We start from the raw sequence: 26,829 nt of genomic DNA, 5'->3' as shown, positions 1-26,829 counted from the left end.
AAGTGGTGGAAGAATGGCCAAGAATCATACTGCCATCCTGATGTACAACAGACATGATAATCATATTCCGATCCTCTGTTGGCATTACGGGCGACTGATATGCACTCTGTGCATGCAGAAAATGAGTGCAGACAAACCAATTTAGTATTTGATTTGCCTCTCTTTACTTTTCGCCTTCAATAATTCTAAATGAATGGTAAGCAATTTGCTTCATATATAACAAAATTCACACATCTTTAAGTGCAAATCAAGACTTTCAGACAAAAACTTTTTTTCCTGTATTTCCATTTTTTTCTCTGAGGTTCTCTAAAATAGCTTTCAACAGAAGGCAGATATACCTCTTAAATACTATGCTCAACAAAATAAGCTGAGTCAATATTAATACATATAATACCTCTTGTTTCCTAAATTGTGTGTGCATTTGTTTTTTTCCTTTTTCATATATTAAGTACTGGCAGTGCTGTATTACACAGGGGTGAATTCATATCCATTAACACATCAGTTCATCGGTTAATCTTGCTCCATTCGGTGCAAATTTCTTTTGGCAAACGACCCAGTACGAATCAAGGATGTCTTCTATCCTAACCTGTGAGATATTCATGAACACAGCATTGACAATTCACCTCATTCATTGTCTTCAAAGTGTGACAAATAGACTGCACTGTATGTGCTGGAGATGTTTTATAGTGAGGGTTGCAGTGGAGAGAGAGAAAGTGTTTTAAAAAGAGACAAATATCTCTGTTCTAACCTTTTTAAAAGTACATGTTGTCTGTAATCCAGGAGAATTGGCAGGATAGGGTGAATCCCACACAAGTGAAAGAGACGTCCGGCTACATGCCTAACATTTACCGACACATCCAATTCAACAGGAGATGACTATCCCTCCCATCTGCTGGAGATGCAGTCCTGTCTCCATGGTGACAGCAGTCTTGAGGGATGACATTCTTATAAGCCCTTAGTGCTTACAACCTGCCGAATTTCCCACAAATTTCATCAACTTGGCATCAAATTTTCTTACAAAATAAGTTGGATGCTAATGCAGTCTTGCATCATGTTCTGCTCTTTACTTGACAGTGAAACAATTTCCCACAAACTGATCAATACATGAAAGTTTTGAATTTTCAATGTGAATCATTGGACTATATCTTGCTATATGTCACTCCAGTAACAGTCTATAATTTCTCCTTTTGTTTTCCACTGCATTCCATGAAGAAAGATAATTTCTGAGAGCTGCACATCCAGCCAGGCCACACACTATCGATTTTCTGGATTACATTTTTTGTTACCTTTTTTATTTATTTTTGCTAAATCATCAGCTTACAGGCATATGTTGTTGCATGAACTTGTCCCATTTAGCTATGGTGAAGTATATGAAGGTTACAAATGATTTCTTCTACTATCTCGAGCACAGCACACTATATGTCAGGGTATCGGCATAATGAATACAAGAAGAAATGGCAATGGCACTATTCACTAGTATGACTGAAGCGATGCACGCTATTCTCTGCCCATTTGACTTCTCTTTCTGCAGTAATTCGGAAACGGACAAAGGAAGTTCTGATTTAATCTATGGCACTGGTATCAACCGAGTTGTATGATAACAGACAGATCCTATTCACTCGAGTGTGAGTAGGAAGCTGACCCTGCTCAGAATTTGCAAAGAAGTTCATGTGAGCGTTATTAGTCCGGAATGGAAATGTTTGCCCAACGACACTGCTTGCTCGCACCATTTCGTGTCCAGAAGAGTTGCTGAAGGTAACCAGAAATATGGTTATAAAGAGATAGAAGCAAAACGGAGGATGTCTCTGTACTGAAGATTGATGTGATGTGAGACGCGACATCTCCTCACTTGCGACCTCCGTGTGTTACTCCTGCGAAGACAGATGAAAGGTCTCTGAAAGAATTCACGGGTTTTTTTCTTTTCTTTTCTTTTCTTTTCCAATCACACAGATAACTACTGTGCGTCCCAGACTTGCGTATACTTTGCCATTGTGCTCATTATTGTAACACTATACTGGCCTGAAGCCACGCTGGCATCATATATTCTCTGGCCTCTTTGAACACTGTGTATTGTCTTTTTCACTGCAATAAGGCCACTGATGAAAATGTATAGCATCAGCAGCCTTATTGCAGGAAGGCCTGGGTACCTTTAACTCTGATGGCCACCTGTTCTGCTGTTTCATAATCAACAGAGCACGGAACAATCTTTTGGCATGATCCCTACTAAACATCCATCCGTACACAGCACCTGGCAAAGCATCCATCTACGACATCTCCCAAACCAACTGACTTGGTTCCACCACACATCCACACACAATTTCTGCACGGCTGTGAAACATCTCAATCTAGCTCTGCCTGTCTACCACACACTTTGTTTCGATGTCCTATTTGTTTTCTTTCCGTCTTTTTTTTTTTCTCTCACAAAATTTAGGCTTTCCTCTTGGTTCTCCTTGAATCATTTGAGTCTTTGCGTAACATTTGCGAGGGCTATCGCGAACGCTTGGATGGCTGAAAACGGACTCTGAAAGTCCAGTGTGTACGCTTGACCATCAATCTTTCCAAACTGCATCACCTGGAGTGGATAATACAGAGAGAAAAAAGAATTGACAAATCAAAGGTAAGTTGTATACAACACCACACAAAATAGATAATCACCATAACACATCCTAATCGTACTGACTTTCATCTCCAAGAAAAGAGCACTGTCAAATAGGCATTACAAAACCTCTGAAATCTACTGCTGCAATTACCTGGTGAGAATTATTATGTGATATTTTCTTTTCTTTATAAAACTTCAAATCAATTTATGATAACTGTGTGCATTTTTTTTTTTTACAGGGTTTCATTTGATAGTGAAAATCATGAAATCCTACAAAAATGAATATTCAAAATATGGACAAAAGACATGTCAAATACATAAAATCTCCTTGACTATCAATAAGGTGCCAGTCAACACCACATTCAAATCAGTTGGAAAGATTTGAGCAAAATCAAACAGAAAGGCACAGTTCTCATCCAAATCCCACCTCAAATACAGTTTTGGAATACTTAATTTTTCCAATTAAATCTTCACTAGACTTCAATTTCTTTCTTTTTTTTTGTAATAGGAAATCAAAGAGTAAAACTAGTGGTCTCCTTTTAATATCAAGTTATCACTATGTGCTATAACCTATTTATGACGGGTTGCAGTCACTGAAAAACATTTAAACTTTTTGGATAGCTTTGTGCACAACCTCATGGGAAAGTTAGCATTCAATGACAACACCACCCCAGCTAATTTTCATACATAGTTGTGACTTTGAGATGAAAACATTTCAAGTTTCTATGACTTTCATTATTATGTTCCCGTATACATGTAGGCAGTGTATTTCACTGTTTTCATCATTTTCAAAATTTGCAAGTTGACTGATAATTGCAAAATTAACAAGTCTTGAAAATATTGCCTTGCACAACACAAATGCTTAGTATTACATCGTCCCCAAGGTGGGAAATCACCAACTTTCCTCATGAAAAATGCTTAAAAAGTATTTTTTACTCCGTTACTGTGGTTCTCCATCACAAAGTCAACCAATTGTGTAATTGTCCTAGTCCAAATTCATGAAAAATTATACTACACCTTGTGAAGTATATGGCATACACAGTTTGTGCAATTGAGATAAAACTATTTGATCGTATCAGATCTTGAGGTCAGCCATGGCAATCAGGTTGATCGTAGATACTTTTTGTACCATCCAAAACTTTTCTACGATCATTGTGATTGCCACGACTGGCCACAAGATCTGATACAATCACTATGATTACTCCACAATTCAGACCACGATTTCAACTGTGGCGCAAATTGTGAAAGACATAGACAAAAAATTCCACGATCAGCTTCTAATGGCCGATCATGGTGTGCATAGCGGATTGCACATCAGTGGGAACCTAGCATTAGAGAGAATTTTAACAAACTTGAGCAAAACCAAACAAACATTCATAAATTTTACCTGTTTGTTGTGAAGCTCAACCTGGAAATTTTTGGCTGACTCCTGCGTCACCCTGCCACCAAAGTCCAGCTGGTACACCTGGGTGTTCTCATTCCACAGCGGTGCCTTGTTGTGCATGACGAACACCCTGGACTTGCAGTTGGCGTACTGCTTCATCAGCTTGGCCTTGCGCGACTTGGCACTGCTGGCCGTGGACGAGTCTGACGCCTCGTTGGCGTTCTGGTTCTCCGCCTCGCTGTCCGAATTCTCCCCCTGAGATTTCAGCCGGGCCCGCGACGGCGAGCGGTCCGAGTTGGACCACCCTCGGCGCAGGGACTTGCGGCTCTTTGTGGTGGCCGTGCTGTTAGTTGGTGCGTTGTCCTGAGCGGTACTGGATAACTTTGGTGATCCCTGTTTGTCTGTGCCATTGACGTCCGAGCCACTCTCAGATTTCTTGCCCTTCCCCTTAGACTGCTTGGTCTTATTTTGAGGCGATGATGACAATGAGGACGATAACAGCTTCTTGTCCTTTGAACTACCCTCACATGACGCCTCATCTGGCTTGGGTGATGGCGCCCTTGTGATCATCACACACTCTCCATCAGCACCATTGACAACAGTGGGCGCTCTTCGCACTTTGTCCAACTGCGGACTCCCGTTCATTATTGCTACGTGCCGCACTCCATTGGCCAGAGTCACTTCCGTGTTGTCTCTACTACTCTCGCTCACTACACTAACATCATGATTGTCTTTTCGCCTAACTACACGCTTCGGGGACTGTGTGCTACTGCTGGGTCCGTCACATAAATGACTTGTCCTCGAATGCATGGGGGCGCTGTCCGCCCACCGCGGCAAGTCAGTCTGTAGCTCCTCCTCACCTTGCATGTCGGACGGTATAACGATTCCCTCATCCAGGGCCTCGGCGCCCCCATTGACTAACCTGACGTCAGTGACCACATCCAGTGGTCCGGTACGCCCACCTATCGTCGTGGCACCCTCTGACTCGATCTTGCGCCGACCCTGGGCGACTAGTCTCTGTTTGGGAATTGCACCTTCTTGTTGGCATTTCTCCCTGGCAGACTCTGACAAGAGCGGTGTGGACTCTGCCACGCTGCTCTCCGTTGTCTGACTCTCAGCGTTGCTCGCCTCTGTGAGGGCGCTAACCAGGCTGTGATTGTTTGAATCTAGGGTATCTGAAAAGCTGCGGTTGGTGGATGTCATTGGTGCGATTGGTGCTGCTGCAGCCTTGTTGAGAGGGGCAACTTTCACATCTGAACAAAGGGTGAAGGAACAATTACCCATTTCAGAACACTACAGAAGGGGAAACAAAGTCTTACCTAGTATCAAGGCAAATCTAGCATGACTTTGAAAAAAGAACTGATTACATAAAAACTCACCATCCTCAAAGTACTAAATGAGAAATTAGTTCAACAACACTATATTGAAGCAATTCAGTTATGTTTATCAGTCTTTCCCTTAGTCTTATGTTCGCATAATTTGAAGCAAATGGTGACAATAATCATAAATGACCCTGTACCATTCAAACTAAAACATCCATTTCCAAAACTAACCCACCTCAAACACAGCTACCTATAATCATTTTGGTATCTTACTAAAACTGAATTATTTGTCCAGCTAACAGAATGTTGTATAAGACTTGTCCACTTGCAAAATAAATAAGATAGAATAAAATAAGAGATTAAACAAGGAAAAGTAGAAATTACGCGGTGCGTAATATATGTCCCCGCCGGAAGTAGCATTTAGTAGCACAATGTACAATATAGGTAAAAAGATCAAGGTCAAAGGTCAAAGAAGTCAAAGGTCAAAATTTTGAAGCCCTCACCTAGTGCCATCACATAAGGCAAACGGAATCGAAATCGGGTTAGAAATGGGGAAGGAGTAGCATTTTGTAGCCAATGTACAATGTAGGTAAAAACTCAAGGTCAAAGGTCAAAGAAGTCAAAGGTCATAATTCTGTGTACAAGTTTTGAAGCCCTCACCTAGTGCCATCACATAAAGCAAACGGAATCGAAATCGGGTTAGAAATGGCGAAGGAGTAGCATTTGGTAGTAATATGTACAATACAGGTCAAAAATCAAGGTCAGAGGTCAAAGAAGTCAAAGGTCAAAATTCTGTGTAGAAGTTTTGAAGCCCTCACCTAGTGCCATCACTTAAAGCAAACGGAATTGAAATCGGGTTACAAATGGCGAAGGAGTAGCATTTTGTAGCAAAATGTACAATATAGGTCAAAAATCACGGTCAAAGGTCAAAGAAGTCAAAGGTCAAAATTCTGTGTAGAAGTTTTGAAGCCCTCACCTAGTGCCATCACATAAAGCAAACGGAATCGAAATCGGGTTAGAAATGGCGAAGGAGTAGCATTTTGTAGGCAATGTACAATATAGGTCAAAAATCAAGGTCAAAGGTCAAAGAAGTCAAAGGTCAAAATTCTGTGTAAAAGTTTTGAAGCCCTCACCTAGTGCCATCATATAAAGCAAACGGAATCAAAATCGGGTTAGAAATGGCGAAGGAGTAGCATTTTGAAGCAAAATGTACAATATAGGTCAAAGGTCAAGGTCAAAGGTCACAACTGAAATTCTGTATAGAAGTTTCAAAGCTCTCATGTAGTGCTATCATATAAAGCAAACAGAATCAAAATCGGGTTAGAAATGGCGAAGGAGTAGCATTTTGAACATTTTGATCACACATGGACGCACGGACGGACGCACGGACGGACGCACGGACGGACACACGGACACACAGACACACACACGTACGGAGCCCGTTTCATAGTCCCCTGCTCGAACTCGTTCGGCGGGGACAAAAAAAGGAAAAAAGTGGAGTCTACCTGGGACATCGTCGTCGTCCTCGCTGAAGACATTGGGGTCGAAGTCGGAGTCATCCTCGTTGCGGGAGCGCCAGAAGTCCGGCTTGAGTTCGACCAGGGCAATGGTCATCTGGCGGGGCTGCAGATGAAGCAGACTGGTGCGGTAGTTGATCTGACCCAGGTTGACCGGCAGAAACGGAGCCAGGCCGTGGATCTTGAATTTTGTGCCCCAGATGTTGGATGTCACCTCCACAAGGGGCGTTTGCTACAGATACAACGAAAACAGAACAGAAAGAGAAGGATGGAAAATTTTTGACATTGCTGTAATACAGTGGTATAGGGGAATAAAAGAACAACAATGGAGTACATGCATATTCCGAACACAAAATATAATTAGAGTTTACAGTAGAGACAATCTTGCTTTGAACTACTTAGTTACTGCATGGGGGGACTCACGCACCTGTTCTCATAAGCCACAGAAAGTATGACCGACTACTCACCAGTTGTGCTCCTTCCTATAACACCCTGGACAATTAATATATCACCACTTTGCTTTGAGATAGTAACAGCAGTACTGTCCTGTTTCACATAACCGCACGCATGAGATGAGATCCAACTATCTGTCTAGTATCCAGTGCTCATCGTTTTTTCCCTCTCATTAACCTGTTGAGGACGAGTCCCGAGTATACTCGGGCAGGTGTCTATGGGAAATGTGCGTTGTACGTAGCAAAATCAGCCTGTCCTCAACAGGTTATAAGATGGAAAATACAAAAAAAAAAAAAAAATGAGGATAAGAAGAAAGTGAACAACACATAACAATGTCCTACCATAATTTCTAGTCATTATAATTTTTGAGGAAACAGTGTAGTGCAAAGAAATAAAAAATCCATCTGTGCCTGACTTCAAGAATTGAGGAAGTCTATCACGATCTCACCTCTGGTAGACTGTCCAGGAACAGGCTGTCAAATTCCTTCTCCTTGAGACGTGGGGACTCCGAGGCGCCCTGCCCACTCTCCCGGGGCTTGGGGCTGCTGCTGGCGTTGCGGTTGTCTGAGCGCCGCCGCATGTTGCACATCATGTACTCCTCGCTGTCGTCTGAACACGAGCTGTCGTCGGAGCTCATGAAGGTCGGGACGCCAACGTCCTCGTCAGTACCTGTCATGACAACATAATCCCAGAGTGACATACTATACAAACCTCTTTCCACTCCCGTATCTAGACGAAAATACACACTTGATATACATACCAAAACTCATACATACTGTAACACTAGAAACATTCCTGGCACAAAACTTTTGCAAATTGGAGTCGCCTGCTTTTTTCGTGGCATGAATATTTTTGTGAACTGCCACTGGTATTCAATGCACAGTGTAGACAAACACTTTTGCGTGTATTTTTCTCGCATGAATCTTGCATGTGAAGGATTTGAAAGGAAAAAAAAAAATGATAATGACTTCAAAGGCATCACAGGAAATGATACTCACTCTTTGGTTCTGTTTTGGGGTCGTAGATGACAAACTCCGGGCGGAGCTTGCTGATCCTGCGCCCCTTGAGGAGCGGCACCAGACCCCCGAGGAACTCGAGGAAGAGCGTGAAGCAGGGGCTACCCGTCCTGGAGTCAAACTCCGTCCTCACCATGGTGCAGTGGAGGCGCTCGTTGCCTGGGGAACAGGGCGGAGGAAAGAGGCGAAAAGGGGAGGAAAGAGGCGAAAAGGGGATAAATGGAGAAGACGAACCATCTCATAAATGCATCTTGACATTCGCTTTGGAAAAATTTTGATCTATTTGATATTGTATGGACAATTATCATCAAGACAACTACTGTACAGCCAGAAATTTTTGCTCGCATTTTATTTATTAATTTTTTTAAATAATTTTTTTCTGAAATTTAAATGCACACAAAAGTTCTGGCATATTCTATGTGCACTCAGGGCGCTGCTCCTCAGTATAACATTGACTTACTCCATAATCATATCCCTGCTAGATCTCTACGGTCATCAAACTCCGGTTCTCTGATAATTCCAAGATTCACTACAATATGGGGCACACGTGCCTTTGGCCATGCTGCTCCCAACTTATGGAATAACTTACCTTCAGCTGTAAAAAATTGTTCTTCATCAGACTCCTTTAAAAGCAGTCTAAAAACTCACTTGTTTAAAGCCTCAATTTGATTACTCAGTACATGTACTTGATATTTGTATGTCCTTTATCTCCTTCACTTTCTCTTCCTTCCGCGCCTAGAGCACTCTGCAGAGTGGATTTGGCGCTATATAAATCATATCAATTATTTATCATTGAATGGCAATTGGGCGAAAATTTCATGCTGCAAAAGAATAGATAGAGACGCAGCCCTATACAGAAAAGACAAAGATTTCATGAATTAAATATTTTTGTTTTTTTTGGTACCTAGTTCTACTTTGTTTGGTAGCGGGTTCATACGTGGTCTTTCAAGTTCAAGGTCGGCGGCTCCAATTCACGGAAATTTCATGCTGTGAGTTTTTCTGGTCTTACAGTACCTAGATCTACTTTCTTGGGCTCTGCATTCGTATTTGGGCTTTTCAAGTTCATACAGGAGCAAGAGTTTCACAAGACTCTGTATCATACCTGGTGGAGGTTGGCTCACAAACTCTCTTAGCTTGGCTGGGTCAGGGATGCAGCCCTATACAGAACAGACAGAAGAAAAAAAAATCACAAACACCTCTGGCAATTACATTTGTACATTACACCATGACAAAGGAAGACACATGAATTGGAGAAATCTTGACCCCCCCCCCCCAAACAAAACAAACAACCCCCCCCCCCCAAAAAAAAAACCCAAAACAAAACAAAAAACAAACAAACACAACAACAACAACAACATCTAGAAATGTCGCTAAGGCAACTGGTATGCCTCCGCCATAATGCATGATTCTCCTAATAGGTCTATAGTACATGTGGACAATGTGTGATTATACTTTCACAAAATTGGCAAAATATTAAAATGACAAGTTTGTCACAAATGTGTCGAATGTTCACCTTCCTTGACCTAGGCTTAATTGGATGACTAGGAGAGCATGTATTTGGGGTTTTAAGGACTCTAACTTGACTTTGACCCATTCATAAGTTTATGCATTGATTAATTTTCAGGTATGGAGAAAAAGTGCAATTTCTGTATTGAAAAGTACATTGTTACCATTTTCATCTGGCCTTTGACCCTAATATTCATAGGATAATCACTGTCAGGCAGAACATGCGTTTCAAGATAACTTGAGCCACTTCCAAGATATGGAGGAAAAAGTTAGTCCAGGACTTTCCCTTTATCTTTGACCTTTTGACCTTTGAGGCAAAAAAGAAAAAAGAAAAAAAAAGTTTCCAGAGAATCTCTATTAGGTCATACATGCATATAACAAGTGTAAAAAAAAAAAAAAAATCCTGCTGGCATTGCATAAATATGAGGGAAAATTTTGAAGTGTTGCCCTTGACCTTGAACCCCATGAACCCTAAATTATCTAGATAATCACTGCCGGTCAGTACATGTATATATACTATGTTCCATGAAGATACCTTGAACAATTTCCAAGGTACGGAGAAAAAAGTGAAGTTTTAATATTTTTACTTGACCTTTTGACCTTTGACCTCATGACCTCAAACTTTCACCAGAGAATCTTAATTGGGTATAGACTAAGTTTCAAGAAAAAATATCCTCTGGCATTGCATAGATATGGTGGAAATGGTGAAATTTTACGTATTTGACCTTGACCTTTTGACCTTTGACCTTGAGCATGTGCACCCAAAAGTTGATATGCACAACTTCACCCCCAAATACAAATACATGGCAAGTTTCATTAGGATACCTCAAAAAGTTTTTTAGTTACGCTGTCCACAAAATTCATTACGGATGGACGGAAGGACGGAAGGACGGACGGACAACCCGAAAATATAATGCCTCCGGCACCACTTCGTGGCGGAGGCATAGCAAAAAACAACAACAAAAACACACAAGTAAAAGTCATATCAATTTTGTGCAGGGAACAGAACATAGAGTATATGGATGGAAACGCCAGTGTGTCACAGCAACACTGTTTGGCATTCACGAAACATCCTGTATGCGACAGGCATCGATAACTGTCAAAAGCTAATTAAGGCTACATCGATAAACTTGATTGCCTGAGTCAAGGTCGTCCCAACAAGTGATAAAGATTTTCTCCGTCAATTAATTACATGTGCTGCAGAAGTCCTCAATAGATATTGCATGATATATTTGTCCTTCAAGAGAAGTCTGGCCTCTGCTTGGCTGTCACATAAAAAGGGGAAGGGTTTTTTTTTTTTATGATTACTTGCCACAAGGCCAACCACTACTTAGAAGATTAAAGGGGTTTTTCCCTTTCGATACTGACACAAAGACCGATTGCATTGCTTGAAGATAGCTAGTATGATCCATTCCTCAGATCAAGGGACATGAAGGGGTGGTCCCACATACTCCTGAGGGAGTCATCCCAACGCACATGTACAGGATTCCACTTTCCCTTTCCATTCTCCCTTGTCTCAGAGAGAATGTAGACAACCTGGTAGTATGTTCAACGAGCACGTTATAGGAAAAATTGTTAAAAGGACACCCCTTGGGATTGATCCAGGGGGAACAGTAATATTGGTAGTCAGCACATGGTATCACCAAGTTGCACTGTACCACACAACACCAGAATGGTTTATTTCTCTCAACACACTATCGAAATTTATGGTACTGTCGTACCTTTATCGTCAGCGAGAGTCTTTCCGAGACGTAGTTCCGGAGCCGAAGGGGCAGCGGCAGCTTGGTGATGAGTTTCTCCTCGTTGGCGAGCGGGGTGATGACCTCCCGGCACAGCACCTGCAGCGGGGCCACGCCCTTCTCGATCCAGGCCACGTGGAGGATGGAGCCGCAGGCCACAAAGAGCCGCTGGTCATTGTGACCCCAGGTCAACGCTGATAGGGGTCTCTGGATGGGGATCAAGGGGTGAAGACCTTGCCGTTATGGCCTGTGAACTTCACATTCTGTCATATTTTGCATTGAATTGATTTGCTTTTTGCATGGCCTGCTGGGTAAGCAATGAATGTTTGCAAGTATGGCATGAGACAAGACTACTATTTAACTTGATTTAGAGTCTCACCTTTGTTGCAGTAAGAAAATTGTTTATAATATATATTTAAATATCTGAATATTGTTCATAAAATCCTTGCTATATCTCATTGTCTTCTCCATCCACCTTCCTTTGTCTCTCTCTCATCCACCATTCCTCCTCTAAATCATTATGATGTCATACTTAAGCATTATGTTTTACATTAATATCTTAATTATGAACACTTTGTATATCTGTGCATTTTCAAGTACAAGGGTCTTTGTTAAACAAGCCTACTAGCTTCTGTTGGTCCTCCCTTGTACCCATTACACATTTTATGATGATTTTGCTGTGGAAATATATGAAATTAGATGAAAAGATAATGGGCACAAACAAGGCCATGATAGTGATCTGCTTTAATTAAGCCTTTATGCACATACTGTGCAGTATTAAACTGGAAGTAAGAATGCTGTCTGCAGACAACAACATACATCTGCAGACAAAAAACAGACACCTGAAGATGCCATAAACCAATGTCTACAGATTCATGCTTGTCTGCAGAGGATGACTAACTTCTTGCCCCTCCCCCATCCACTCCCCCATCCCCCCATCCCCCCTCCCCCCACCACCACCCTGAAATCCCTAGCACCCCTACCCACCTGGGATGGAATGTTGAGGGTGTAGCGGAGGTGGCCGGCCGTGTCGTAGAACTTGACGGCGCTGATGCTCTCCACCGGCTGGGTGCCCCCCACAGCCAGGAAACTCCCGCAGCTGCTCCACTCCATCTTGACGGAGGCTTTGAAAATAATTTTTCAGAAAAAAAAAATGGGGGGAGGGAGAGGGGAGAAAGAAATGTTGAGAGAATGGAAGAATTACTTCCTGTATCTGGCAGTATATCTCATGAGTTAGGTGAGGTAAAGAAGAGAAGCCAAACCAATGGTATACAAATGATGCACAGGATAGAGTGTGTTAGTGAAGGTGCGGCGCGCTCGAGAGTATTGACAATGGTGCGACATGCACGAGGCGCAGCCGAGTGCATGTTTGCAACCGTTGTCAATACTCGAGAGTGCGCCGCACTTCACTTATGCCACGAAATAATCCTGTGCATCATTTGTTTTATAAAATGGGTCGAAAACTAACAGCATTATTCACGTACCTTTGTGGGTCAATACCAGTCAGCTACATGTAGCACTCGTTCAAAAGTCAAGATGTCCGAAGATGTTCGTCCCAAATATTTACGCACGTCGCACTCGGAAATCCCGCACATAAGTACTGTACGTACGTATAAGAGTATACGTACGCCACGTGTTATGTTATGCACAAGAAAGGCCGCCGGCTGTTGTGGCAGCCCGCGGCCCAAACTAGAAGTTGTTTACAGGATTGACAGCGCGTATAGTAGCGCGTGATGCACTTGTAACAACTGATTGAGTGCGCACTGCTAGTGTAAACATTGTGACGTACGTCAGGCCAGGGAGGTGGAAGAGAGACTCTTCTTAGTGCATTTACTAAGAAATTAATGCACGCACACGTGACTCATTTCAGCGCTTCCAATTGGCTACATTCTTGAACCCATTTTATAAAAGTGACTAGCGACAGAGAGGGGAGAAAAACATAGGCTCAAGGGCATGTTTTCCATCAAAATTGATGGATATTCATATTTAATAATAGTCTGTACAGCACATTGAGATACTTATCAAGTGTGAAATGCACTATATAAAAACCAGCTATTATCATCATCATTATCAACCCTCTGTATGCCACACTACTTTCTTGTCCATAGGTTTGTGTGTGAAATTTGTGCGCTTGACTCATTCGCATAGAGAGAGTTAAAGCTCGTTACCAGCTGCAGAAGGACTCAACTTTATCCTTGGTAATTAACGTACATTATGATCCTTGTACTTTTTTGATGACCTGCTATCGTCCCTTTTTACCGCTTTGCATCATTTTCCCCATTTGTCTCCAGCCAAACATACATTAGACATCAACTGCAGAATACTAGTATGCAGCGTCGTGGCCATAATGTCAATGCTACAAGATTATGCTAAGGCAAAATACATTGCACATAGTTTTCCTAAATAGAACACCACCTGGCTTTATCAATAAAGTTTCCTCTGTTCTATAATTCTCTATCTGGCCATATGAATGACACTTTTTACAGAACTGACAAGTCAGATACATACATGAAAGAACACATGACAGATATTTGTGTGTATATTATACAAAATATCAAAATTTTGCATCTAATGTCTGCATATTTATGCAAGAGTGTATGGCAGGTTCATTTATAGTCACATAGAGTGACACACTGTGAACGTGGAATCACATGACCATATCATGTGGCATGCGTCGGAAAGTGAGGATTTTCCCCACGAGGCAATTAGGAAGTACATGCGCGTGTCATGTTCTCAGGTATTTTCGAATCTGGTTTCCCAACTCAAGGCTTGCCGACTGCTTCCAGGAAGTTACTCCACGGAAGGAAATTAAAGACACACTCTCACTTGCCTCTGCGAACAAATGCATCATTTCCAGATTTTAAAGGAGAGCTCAGGATGATTTTCAACTCTTCCATTTGAACAACTATGAATTGGTTACAATGGGTACAAAGTTTCAGAATTTTTTATTTTGACTGGGATGAGAAATAGGTTTGTTTTCAAAATTCATAACAAATTACAATGAACAAGGATGATGACATGCAGTTTTACCATAAGAATGCATGAGTGGGGCTCAATTTAAGGAAGCCGCACAAACAAAAAATGCTGGCATAAATTTTACACAGGTGAACTTGCTAAGCAAGCAGTATCATAATGGCATTACATGTGCATTGCTACATTTCGGAAATATATGAGCCTCCTATGCCATCATACTTATTTGGTGTAATTTTGCTTGTTTGTTTGTTTGTTTTGTTTTGTTTTGTTTTGTTTTGTTTTGTCTTGTTTTGTTTTGTTTTTTTTTTTTTTGGGGGGGGATTTTTCACAGTATCAGTTTATCTGCTGAAGGATTACAATAAATTCCGGGGGGGGGGGGGGGGGATATTACCCACAACACATGTCAGTAACAGATAAAGGGGATGTGTACTTTTCATTTAAAACAAAAAAAAAATTGTGGAATTCTTTTTTTTTTTATTTCCTTTATATCACACATAGGTGACATCACAATGTAGCAGTCTTCCATCCAGCAATGGCTGCACAAAACTGTAAAAATTCATATTGTCTGATTTTCCTCAAACTCTGCTGATGTGTTCTACTAAATATTGCCGCATTCGCTCAATTCACATGTGTATCAGGGTTTCATTCCCCTGTAAACAAAGCTGAACATTGTGGTGGCCCGCATCAAACTGCAGCGACAACTTTCATATCAATTATTCAGAGAGAAGCCCCTTCCGACTTCACAAGCGGCATGTGGTGGAAAACAGGAGGAATGGCTTGCAGAAAATTTCCTGTTTTGATGAAGTCCCTTCTCTTCACGTCTCTGTGTCTATACAATGTATTTGCTTGTCAATCAGTCTCAGTGCCTCTCTCCTTCCATCCATTTCCCTGTCTGATGTGAGTCTGTACGTTTTCATCTATCTAAAAACTTCTTCATCTTTATACGTCTTTCATTCTATCTCATCATTCATGCATATAAAAAGCACTATCAGTTCATCTCTATAATGAGTTTGTTCGCAAAAACCAACAAGTCCTTTTTTGAAGATTTTGAAGTACGGTCTCTGTCATAAAATACAAAATAATACCTTTTAAATGATAATATTGGTCACTACATATAAAGGTACATTTTTGAAGTTATGGTCAAACGAAGGAAAATTTTTCTTATTATTCTCTTTATTTTTCTTGACATTTAATCGCAAATATCTCCATTTGGCAAATATGGACTTATCGGTTTTTGCGAACAAACTCTTCATATAATCATTCATGTTGTTATATAGCTAAATACCTATCTGGCTGTCTATTCAATCTTGTTCTTCCACATAGTATGCATAATGTCTCTGTGAACCCATGCAAGAGGCATCCCTTTATACTTTCGCTGACAATTCCAAGTATTTGATCGAAAGATCTGGTGATCAAGGCCCCTTACTGTCCTTACAGCTTTTGCAATCTCCTCTGTCTGTCTAGTTTGTTTGTCTGCCTTTCCCTCTCTGTCTCTGTCATTCTTATACACCGTACTCATCTTGTCAGGGAAGTCTCGCAGAGAACCATTCGCACTTCATCACAGGGCCATCTGTAATTTGATTCATCACCCCAGTAACCCAGTTTGGATGCCGATTGCCACATTGCCTTCGGATGGCTCAACGTTGGAACAACTCAAACATACCTTCACACACACACGAGGGGAAGAAAAAAAAAACAACGACGACCCAACCTAAACAACACAACCCCATCCTGAATGTGCACTTGATCTTCAAAAGTCTATAAATAAAAACCTCACTCACAATACTGGCATTCAATGATTGTATGCACAGGATGCCAGATTGGGAAGCAATTATCAGAACTCACTGCCACCAAAACATGGTACACGTTCACATAGGGTGCACATTTGGTACATCAAGTTTAGGTTCACCCTTCATATATGTCAATTCACTCAACTACTTGAGTATGCCCCATAAAAATATAATCACCATAACATATAAAATAATGCCTCCGGCACCACTTCGTGGCGGAGGCATAAATATATATGGTTTCCATAAGAATTGATGCCCTTCACCTTTCTAACACCGTTTATGGCATATATAAATTGAATATTGTGGGCTATGAATATAGAAAGTTGTAAAGACTTTATTCTTCATCCCCATTTGACATGCATACCACCTCCCCCCCCCACCCAATTAAAGGCACATTGTAATATATTTACAATAACTCATACAATGGAAGAAGGAATTTTTGGAATTAAATCTAATACTTGTGAGAAAATAATGCTATGTACAAATTTACGCTATTAAAATTGTTACCTTACAAGTATTTTTTCTTTTTTTTTCAAGACTTACTCCAACTCCTCCCCTATGACATATTCTTCCATATGCCCAACAAAGAGTAGCACTGTTAGTTTCCTTGTTTTTTCTCTTCAGGCAATTCCCCCAAAATAACATCTAAAGTAGGTGTGAGAAGACTTGATATTCCTTCACAGCGGATTCATCTGGTATGAATATGCACATCTCTACTCTAAGCACAACATCGCATGAATTTTTTTTTTTTTTTTTTTTTAATTGGAGCCGAAGGCCTTTTTCGCGGCATGAAACTTTCATGAATTGCCACTGGTATTCAATCCATTTTAGTATAGACAAGAATTTTTGAGTACGTTTTAATTTTGTGAATCTTGGCTCTCACAAAGTTCACAAAATTGAAATGCATGCAGACATTTCTGGTTTTACATTAGTTCCTACAGCCTAACGACGAGATGCTATGTTTTACAATCTAATCTCACTGGATACATTCTAACTCTTCATGGGTGAGGCTACCTAGTCCTGCCTGCACCATATATCTAGTGAGTCTCTTTTTTCGTAAATGCATTTATTCATTCAGTCACTTATCTAATTACCTCCGCCAAGGGAGGAGGTTATGTTTTCGTTACCGTTGGTTGGTTTGTTCGTTCGTTAGTTGGTTAGTTAGTTAGTTAGTTAGTTTGTCCGTGTGCAAAATAACTCAAAAAGTACAAGTGCAGTTAACGGATTGGGATGAAACTTGCATGAAAGGTTGAGAATGACACAACCAACAAATGATTAACTTTTGGTAGTGATCCGAGAATTTTTGGGGAATTTATGAAGGATTTTTGATATTTTGGCAGGTAGGGTCAATTAACTTGGGAGTTCAGGCTGCGCGTATTTGAGGTTTGCATGCGCGCACTAAAATGCGTGCTCTAGTTTCTGCTAGGGCGAGGCGCGCCGTGCAGCTGAGGATTTATGACGTAACAAAGGCTTCTATATTGGGAAATCGGGCAACTCTCAGCACACAATGCTGTAATACGTATGGGTGGAAATCACTGATATCTCTATGGAAGAACAAGACCAGTGGTGGAAATGAGCTGCATACTTGGCGGAGGTCTGCACTCTCAGAGTGCTTCTCTAGTTATTCATTCAGTCATTTATCTAAGTATTCATTTTATGATCTTTTTATTTATTTACTTACTTATTTATCTATTTACTTATCTATTTATTTCTCATGTTTTCACAGGGTTGCTCCATCAGTGAGTTGAATAATGTTGTTCATGGAGACCCTGCTTCAGCAATAAACACAGACATTAAATATTCATAAACATTGAAGCAGCCTATTAACAGAAGCAAGGCAGTGTGATACATAGAACATGCACAACATCCTAATTTAAAGAATATAACAATACATACAGAATATGTGATTTCAAAACATAATAACCAATATATAATGTAACTAATACTGTATATCTGCTGTCAGGCAACTCCCACCTAGACGAAGTCCAAGGCCTTTAAGAGTATGTGATATAAGATTTAGCATTTAAAGGGGGGGGGGGGGAATGTGATGGTACACAGCATACCTGCATGTTCTATAAACATTTTTCTTTTATCAAAGTGTCCGAGTGTCAAATGCTTACATGCTAATGTAAATGTGCACCTTTCACAACAAACACAATGACATATATGCAGGTTGAATGAGCAACATACCTCACACTATTCATTTACTCCATTTATATGTGTTTTTTTTCCTCTTTGATTTGCTCAAAGTGCTCCCTGGATCATGGCTATTAATGCTTTCCTGAGTAGACAGCAAACCTTATCCATCACACATATTACTCTGTGAATTCTTCTGGAGACGTGGGGGGAGGGCATGACAGCAGCTCAGAAAATTAGAATTTTGCGTGTACAATCTCTCCAGAATAAGCAGCAGAATAAGAGTCTACAATCACTTCATTGGTCATGATGCGACCAAACAAATCTATTGACTGCGGGAACCTGGAATGCTATGCATTAATCTACAATGGAAAAGAATCATAACTTGGAGGCAAGAGGGCACCATTGTGTTTATACACATTGCTCTTCATTTTTTTTTTTGAACCCGTTGAGGATGAGTCCCGAGTACACTCGGGCAGGTGTCTATTAAAAATGCATGTTGTAGCAAAATCAGTCCATCCTCGATAGGTTAAGTGATGATTGGGGAGGCTTCTGGCAGTTTCCAAGCAACTTAAACTGGAAGTTATGATTATCTTTACAAACGAAAACAGAAAAACTGACCAGAAATGAATATCATTTATTAGTGGAAAATACTGTCACCATTTTTCACTGCTAGCGTGAAATGGCCCTTGAAAGCAGTATTTCAAATCAACAATTCCCTTAAGGCCTCTCAAGGATGTGAAGACAACTTGAGACTGGTCTACCATATCTGTTGTTACCATTTTTGCACATGTGTTTGTCCTCTAGCACTGAAACAAAATCATCTAGAAACCTGCACTGCTAGGAGCTACAATAAATCACAAGGTTTGTCAAAATCACGTGTCAGCAATGATGTCATGATTCATACATATCCACTCTTGCAAGCACTCGCAAACACTCTCTGAGTATGGGCCGACTTTCTCTGCTGCTGCTATTACACAAATCTCAGTACATCTGTAACATACTGAAAAGGCTGTTTATCTCTGTGAATTTCACGAATCACTGCTGGGCCGCGAATTTAACAACATGCAAAAAGTATTGGTACCTGATCTTGATTCGCATTGAATTTGTGGCGAGAAAATACCAATGCGGTATTTGCCGCCTTCCGAGCTGGGGGCAAAACAGTGCCCATGGCTGGCCAGGTAAGCGCATGCTAATATGTAAAACATCACACGCATCCTTCTTTATCAGTAAACCTCAAGCACAAGACAGTGCAGTAATCTTTGTTGCATTAAAGCGGCGGAGTAAACAGACAGGCATTGGTGCACCTACTATAGCCTCAGTGTTAAATGATAAAAACAACACCTCGCAAAAATGTCTGTGACCTCCTCATTCTCAAAAATATCAGTCTGTAAAAATAACAGTATTTAAAACATATAATGTGGAAAAAAGAGATACATCATATCAGGACAATTATCCCCCAGGACAATCCCCCCCCCCCCCCCCCCCCGGCTAAATACTGGTTAGTGATAAGGCTACAGTAAAGATTAGGGTTAGGGTTAGGTTTAGGTTTAGGGTAAGAGTTTGAGTTAGGGTTTGGATTAGGTTCAGGATAAGGATTAGGGTAAGAGTCAGGGAAAGGGTCTGGGGGTAATTGTCCAGGGGGTAACTGCCCTAGAACCACTTTTACAACACAAAATGTGAAAAAAAAAGCGATAAAAAAGATGAAAAATTCTGCAATCCTTAGAGATCGCACTGTCACCAACCTGTCATTCCCGTCTTGATGGTAATCGGCGTGATGTCGTCATGGCTCTTCATCAGCTGAATCTCTCCGTCACCGAGGTCCACGGCCATCACAGGGTTCCGCCTCTTGTTCCGATTCCGCTTTTCGCTTCCTGCTGATTATAAAATATGCACGTTGTACACAGTCACAATGGACATAATCCTTGGTCATTTCGGGCTAAAATGTAGAAAAACATCATGCATATTTGATATGTTGTCATGAGCGGTTCAGCAATATGCACTTCTTCTTTTCATATTTTTCTGCTATGTCGATTTCTTGTCTGTTTTTATGTTAAAGCTTTTTCCAGTGTATATGTGTGTATGTGTGTGTGTGTGTGTGTGTGTGTGTGTGTGTGTGTGTTAACTCTTACCAGCAATGAAATTGTGTTTGGGATAAACTGCCACATCTCAAGCAGTGATAATCAAGGTATGAGGTCTGTTAATTTATTGTGGGATTGGCACAACTTCTGATATGATACCGATGCACACAACCCCAGCAACATCCATGAAGCAGGGTGCCTCCTTATTAATGAAATTCAATGTTATGCAAACAGCAATCAACAGCAGAGAAACAATCTCACAGACAGTTATACTATGTCATATTATGCTTTGGTTTTGCCCATTTGCTGGTAAAAAAAAAAAGTATGTCTCCGTGACCTCTAACCTTTTCGCTTCTTCCTGTCCTCCCCCTCGGCGTCGCCAATGTTGACCATCCGGAACTTCTCGGAGGACCAGAGGAGGGCCTTGAGGGGGCGCTCCGTCGCCAGATTGCACTGGGTGACGAGGGCGCCGTGGATATCCATCACGACTATCTCTCCGTTGGACGTACCCAGGAGGACCTTCAGAGCGGGGGCATTGGATGACGAAAACGAATGATGGGATTAATCCTCGGAGAGCATTTCTCTCATTCACACCCAGACACACTTGATCATACACGTAAAGTTTCAGATTCGCACGCAATCAAGACTGAAACCAAAGTCCCTGCCTAGGGGAACTTTGGGTCTATCTGCTCAAGTTCAAAAGTTGAGAGCAAAAGACAGAACATTGTATGGAATAGTACAGAATTCAGGAGCATCAAAGAGGGTCACATCAAGTTATCAGTTTACATCTTTGCAAAAAAGGAAAAAAAAAAATTACCTGTGCATACAAACTAACTTTATTGCCAAAAAAAAAAAAAAAAATCCTGGAGGAGAATACCATAACCACACCTTTACTTATCTTTCTTTCTTTTTTTCAGCTATTACAAACATGTATGTTATCTCTGAAAAAGATTGTTGAATTTTAAGATGCTTCTCAAAGAAGTTGTTTGACTTTAACAATTTTTCAGGGGACCACCATCCTGAAAACAAAACTTTTGCAGAGTCACCTCGTAAAAGACTGCATGAGTGCAAGTCTTTAAGGTGCTCAACTGCAATGTGCAAAGAATATTCCTCACTAAGCCTAAGGCACGGAGCACTCCCATTGTAACAAATATGATTTTAACAAAACTTTTGTAACAATGATGTCAAAATTCAGGTCACAATATTACAATCTCCATATACTGCATTGTTCAGCTCTAACAAAATTCTGATGTAACCAACAATAAAAAAAAAAATAAAAAAAAATGGTCCCAAAAACTTTGCAGCCCATACTTTTAGGTTTCTTTGTTCTGTGTAGGCTTGGGATTCGAGCGTACATGTTTGGTAGAATACAATGTACAACACGTAGCACACTTTAGACAGTTAGGTGTATAGTTGTATCAATAGTACATTGATCTGTTGTCATGCACAGTATTTTACAACCAGTAAATCTAAAATCACATACACGCAATGCCATGATCATGTATCCACAATGACAAGTCACCGGTCATAAAGTGAGTCTGTCTTGACTCATATCTATAATGTATTGTACACTTTGTATCTCCAGAATGATGAAAATTTCTGACCCGGAATGGAAAGTGCAAATGTTGGCGTGTCTAGCTAGCAGTATGCACCTAAAAATTCAGCTAGAACCTTAAACAGCATATATCGCATAAATTTCAAGTGCCTAAAAGCATTTCCCGTGTACCATGCTTTATACCATGCCTGAGGCTACCAACACATCAAACAAATGAAAAGTGTGACCAATCCCACACACTTCACGCACATATTGCATCTAAATATTTGCTCCAAAATGGACTTTCAAGTCTGATTCAAAGTCCTCAGATGGCTGAAATCCCTATGAAAAAAAAAAAAAAAAAGGTGTGTGATTGATTAAACCACAAATGCATTTATGAAAGATATTGCTAAGTTACATATTCCACAGGAATCTAATACTGTGATTTTACCCCTCATGAGATAAAGAGATAATGCAGTGTGATCAGAATGGATTTCACTTTACTTTCAGTGCATTTGTCCACTGAATAAGTATTATGTTGGTTTTCATGCTAAATCTAGAACCCTTTAAAACACCAGAATAATCAAAAGAGAAGAACACAACAAAAATACATAACTGTGACTTTGTAATGGCATCACCACTGTTTCTATCCATCATACAGCGCCACTGAATTTGTGATCATGCCTTTCTTTACATATATTGTACATCACAAGGTGTTCAGACAGTATGTACTTGTAATCCTTGTGTAAAAGAAGGAACCACAAAACTCAAAACACAAGAAGAGCCAGCACGACAACGTGGACTTTGTGACCTTTTCTGAACACTTTCTCATAATTCCGTAAGTGCTACTATCTTAAATCTGGATGAATATGAAATGAAGAACGGATAAATTGGGTTTAGTGAGGAATAGACAGAATTGTGATGTTAGCCATGGCATTGAGACATAGAAAGTATGGCAAAGCCACAATGGTAGCAAAGATATAAAAAATCAACTTGTCTCTCACCAAACCAAGAATATTCTATTTCTTTTTGTCATACTGCACACTGGGCCATAATAGGCAGACTGTGGCAGACACAGCATACAGTGTAGTTCCTACATCTTACTATCAAAAACTGACATCCTTAGCAAGACAATGGCAAACATTTCCCATTTCACTTAGTAATAGTATAAGTACTACTACGAGTCAATGCCTGAGTAGCATGAAGACAAATGGGGGGACCTTCATCTGTTGTCAAAAATCAATGAGAAAGACTGGTATCACCCAACTGCCTAGTATAGTTATGTAACCCTCACCATATAGCTTGAGCAAAAGATAGGATAAAAGTCTTTGTTTGTTGCATTCTCAAGGCAATACTGGTCTGCGACCTGAGACATCCAAGGTTGACATTGTCATGCTTTTTCATCTTTCATAGACGCCAATCTTGTAACATGCAGAGTGATTGTTACTTGCATGACTTCCTAAAATGCCACAAAACTGTGGCTAGTAGGTGACTGACATTACTTGACCCATTCCTCCCCCAGTTCTCAGAAAGCCCAAAAGAGCCCAAAATGCCCCCAAACGAGGTTTTTTAATTTTTAATTTTTGGCCCATCAACAAAGAATGGACAGGTTGGTAATCCGCCCGTGCGAAAGCAAGAAAGCATTACATGCATCCCCTTCCACGGTCAACTGCATGTGTCATCAAACGATACAAAATTTAAATCGGATGTGAGATATGAATAGAGTGCACACTGGGCTCTTTTGTTATACACTACAAGGGCTACAGAATGGGGTCAGCGAAAGTCAAATTCTAGTGAGTTCAACCTTGATTGCTACATACATCTTCATACAAGTTCTACAGCAGAACAAGCACACCACATTTTACTATTCTGGAAAAAGATAAATTGGGCAAAACTACAGGCAGGTTTCATACACAAAAAGAGCAGATATTGAAAGAAGAAACTCTGATCTCTCGATCAAAGTCATTTTTCTGGTCAGCATAACGCAAATAAACATGAATTTTGGCCTTGAATGCAGACACTGAACTGTCAACGTTTTGGGAACATGGTATACCAGGTTCTGGCAAGAAATGGGTTATAAGGGTCTGCTGACTTTATGTGAAAAACAACCAAGATTTTAATTACCCATCACACGCAAGCCTTTTAGACACTTCAGTATCCTATAAAATGTTATTCCTCTATGCACATACGTCACCGCGAGCAACGGGCAACACCTCGTCACGGGGGTCATTTGCCTTGGAAATAATCCCTGCCTGCCCATCACCAGGATATGGAATAGCCTAAAACTCCTTGGGGTGGGGGGGGGGGGGGGGATAGAGAGGAGGAGGGGGACACTATTTGAAGTGAAGGGGGTACAGGTACCCCTCACTCTGCCAGAGGGGCTTGAGTTCAATAGTAGAGCAGGATGCTGCCATGTCACGACATCTTACTGACCCTAGAGCTCCACCCTTTTCTCTCCCTCCCTCTTCAGTCTCTATATATTTCTCTCTCTCTCTCCTCTCTCTCCTCTCTCTTTCTCTTTTCTCTCCACCTCTATCTCTGGTATCTTAAGATGGATGAGGAGAGGTTCGTCCTTGAATTCTTTCCCCTTGAAAGACACTTGGCTTTTGATTAAAAAGCAAAATAAACGGTGCCCTTTTCACCCCAGGAAGACAGCTCTTGAGAAATTCATGTTCAACTGGGCAAGTTAAGCTCCACTGGGCTCTGAGGATTCACTCCCTTTGGAGAAAAAATATATAGGCCTATATTTCAAAAAGAGGGGTGGGGCTGATTTGAACGAGCCAGTTCACATAATACCTACTTGTAGGAGCATGCGCAGATACAGGTCATTGCAGACCTTTTCCTGAAATACAGATCAGTTTACTAAACATGTTAACATTTTATGCAATGCTTTTCTGTCAATGGTTCTTCTTGATGACCTGAAAGCATGCCCTAGGTTTGCCTGACATAGCAACAACACATGCAAACTGGATTCCAAGTATTAGATTTAAGTATTAAAGGACTACGTCAAAAAGCACCCTTTGAGCACAACTGGCTCAACATAATTTGAGAAACATCATTGCAAGGATGAAGTTCTTGTTTCCTTTCATTCTCTCGATCACAATGGAAATGTGTTTCCTAAAGATGTTCATTATCACATTTTTTTTAACCATCTGAAAGGGCTCTTTAGTCTCTGCCCAAGACTGACGTAAACACCACTGGAAATAAAGGTATGGTACACAGGGCGCAAACAATGGCAGGGAGTTCAGATACTAGGCTTACATCGTAGCTCTACGGGGAGTTCTGACCTGTTTGTCGTCTGGTGCCCATGCCCCACATAGCAGCTTGGCATCAAGGTCCAGCAGGGATGACCAGTACCTCTGACCAGTGACCGAGCCCACCAGGACGAAGCCATCCTTATAGCAGATGAGTGCCATCCTGCCATCATGGCTCCAGGAAAAGTCACTGACCTACAAGAACATCAGAGAGATAGAGGGGAATGAATTAAAATAATGGACAGGTATCAGAGATAACAGTCTCTCTACACTGGTAGAGGCAGGTTTGTGTGTTGTTTTTTTTTCTCTTCTTTGGATTGTTTATAAAAATTATATAAAACTGAAATAGATCCTTGTCTTTTGATTGGTTGTTTGATATTTATCATTTGTCCCATTCTACTATTACGTCATCATTCATGTAGTTGTGGCTCCATTTACTATGTAATCTTGGATCCATGTGATTTGTTCCATTTGCATGCACTCCAAGAGCCCGGCACAATTCGTTCAATTTGTTTCTAAATTCATAAAACATCACATGACCAGGATCTATACCTAGGTGTTATATAAAACAAATAATGTTTTCTTTTTATTCGTGCAATGAACAGAATACATATGTATTTCATTCAGAGAAATATTCTGACCATTCACTCATAAATTTGTATACCATTAAAAAAGCTTTTATTTGGCTGTACTTTAACAAACAAGCTTTGTGCTTTTCTAATGTTTTTAACCATACAGTACAGCCTAAACAGATTAATTCATTTCCATTCCATTTGAATTTATTGTCCATTTCTGGAAATTTGTTTTGTTTGCATGCATAAACAGAACACATCAGGACATTTGCAGAATGCATACTTACAGGACACTGTTACAACATAGATACATAGACATACAAGAGATATGCAACAACTTGATATCCATATCAATATGAGTGATGCATGAATTTGTAATTAATATCTAATGCTCCATATTATACTTCCGCCATGCAATCTGAGCATAACTGATAAAAGCCACTTAAAGTTATTACACCTCATGCCCATTTCAAACTTCACGCTGCAAGTTTTAATCACTTGATGGTGATAAAGAGCATGGGCGATGACCTACCCACCCTCCACCCTAGAGTGGCATTACTAATGTCTCCAATTCATGATCAGTAATTGAAGGGACTCTCCGGAGGATGCCCGAGATTCGGCTGGATGTGGGAGTCGGCGACAGTGATCTGATTTCGGTCCAGTCTCACTCGATTGCCGTCCCGTCAGAAACCCAGCGGCACAAACCGGGCAATTTAAAACGGCATCTGCGTTTTCAGCTGCCCCGTAAATGGGGGAAAGTACATCGCGGAAAATGGGGGTCGTTAAGCGAGCTAAGCACTCGTAGACTATTCCCCCCTGATGCACTCTGCCGGAGCTGGGGATGGATCAGCTGGCAGCCAGCAGAAGGGGCACACATGGTCGCCTTCAATTTCATGATGGATGCTCAGGAGTTGTGAGCAGTGGTGTGTGCGACAGAAAAGTGATGGATTTGG

General features: G+C 40.8%; 1 protein-coding gene across 1 annotated transcript; it reads right to left on the bottom strand.

Moving 5' to 3' along the window:
* Nucleotides 1-78: 78 nt before the first annotated feature.
* On the bottom strand, nucleotides 79-25,481 carry LOC140243102 (tubby-related protein 4-like). Its single transcript, XM_072322834.1, has 11 exons — nucleotides 25,338-25,481; nucleotides 20,861-21,035; nucleotides 20,181-20,312; nucleotides 12,524-12,660; nucleotides 11,519-11,743; nucleotides 9,394-9,448; nucleotides 8,274-8,450; nucleotides 7,724-7,944; nucleotides 6,811-7,054; nucleotides 3,987-5,236; nucleotides 79-2,572 (listed from the first exon to the last, which is right to left on the bottom strand). The coding sequence occupies exons 1-11, from the start codon at nucleotides 25,464-25,466 to the stop codon at nucleotides 2,456-2,458; spliced, it is 2,862 nt and encodes a 953-aa protein (XP_072178935.1). The 5' UTR covers nucleotides 25,467-25,481; the 3' UTR covers nucleotides 79-2,455.
* Between the last annotated feature and the right edge of the window lie 1,348 nt (nucleotides 25,482-26,829).

Source organism: Diadema setosum, chromosome 19 (genome assembly GCF_964275005.1).
Source record: "Diadema setosum chromosome 19, eeDiaSeto1, whole genome shotgun sequence".
NCBI lineage: Eukaryota > Metazoa > Echinodermata > Echinoidea > Diadematoida > Diadematidae > Diadema > Diadema setosum.
This window is presented reverse-complemented; position numbering and strand designations above follow the sequence as displayed.

What these genes read in the sequence shown, in the direction of transcription:
- LOC140243102 (XM_072322834.1), bottom strand. Translation starts at nt 25,466, where the DNA reads ATGGCACTCATCTGCTATAAGGATGGCTTCGTCCTGGTGGGCTCGGTC. An exon ending in GACTCTCGCTGACGATAAAG is followed by an intron (nt 9,449 to 11,518) that starts GTACGACAGTAC and finishes TGTTCTGTATAG; the next exon opens with GGCTGCATCCCTGACCCAGC. An exon ending in CCCCAAAACAGAACCAAAGA is followed by an intron (nt 7,945 to 8,273) that starts GTGAGTATCATT and finishes TTGTCATGACAG; the next exon opens with GTACTGACGAGGACGTTGGC.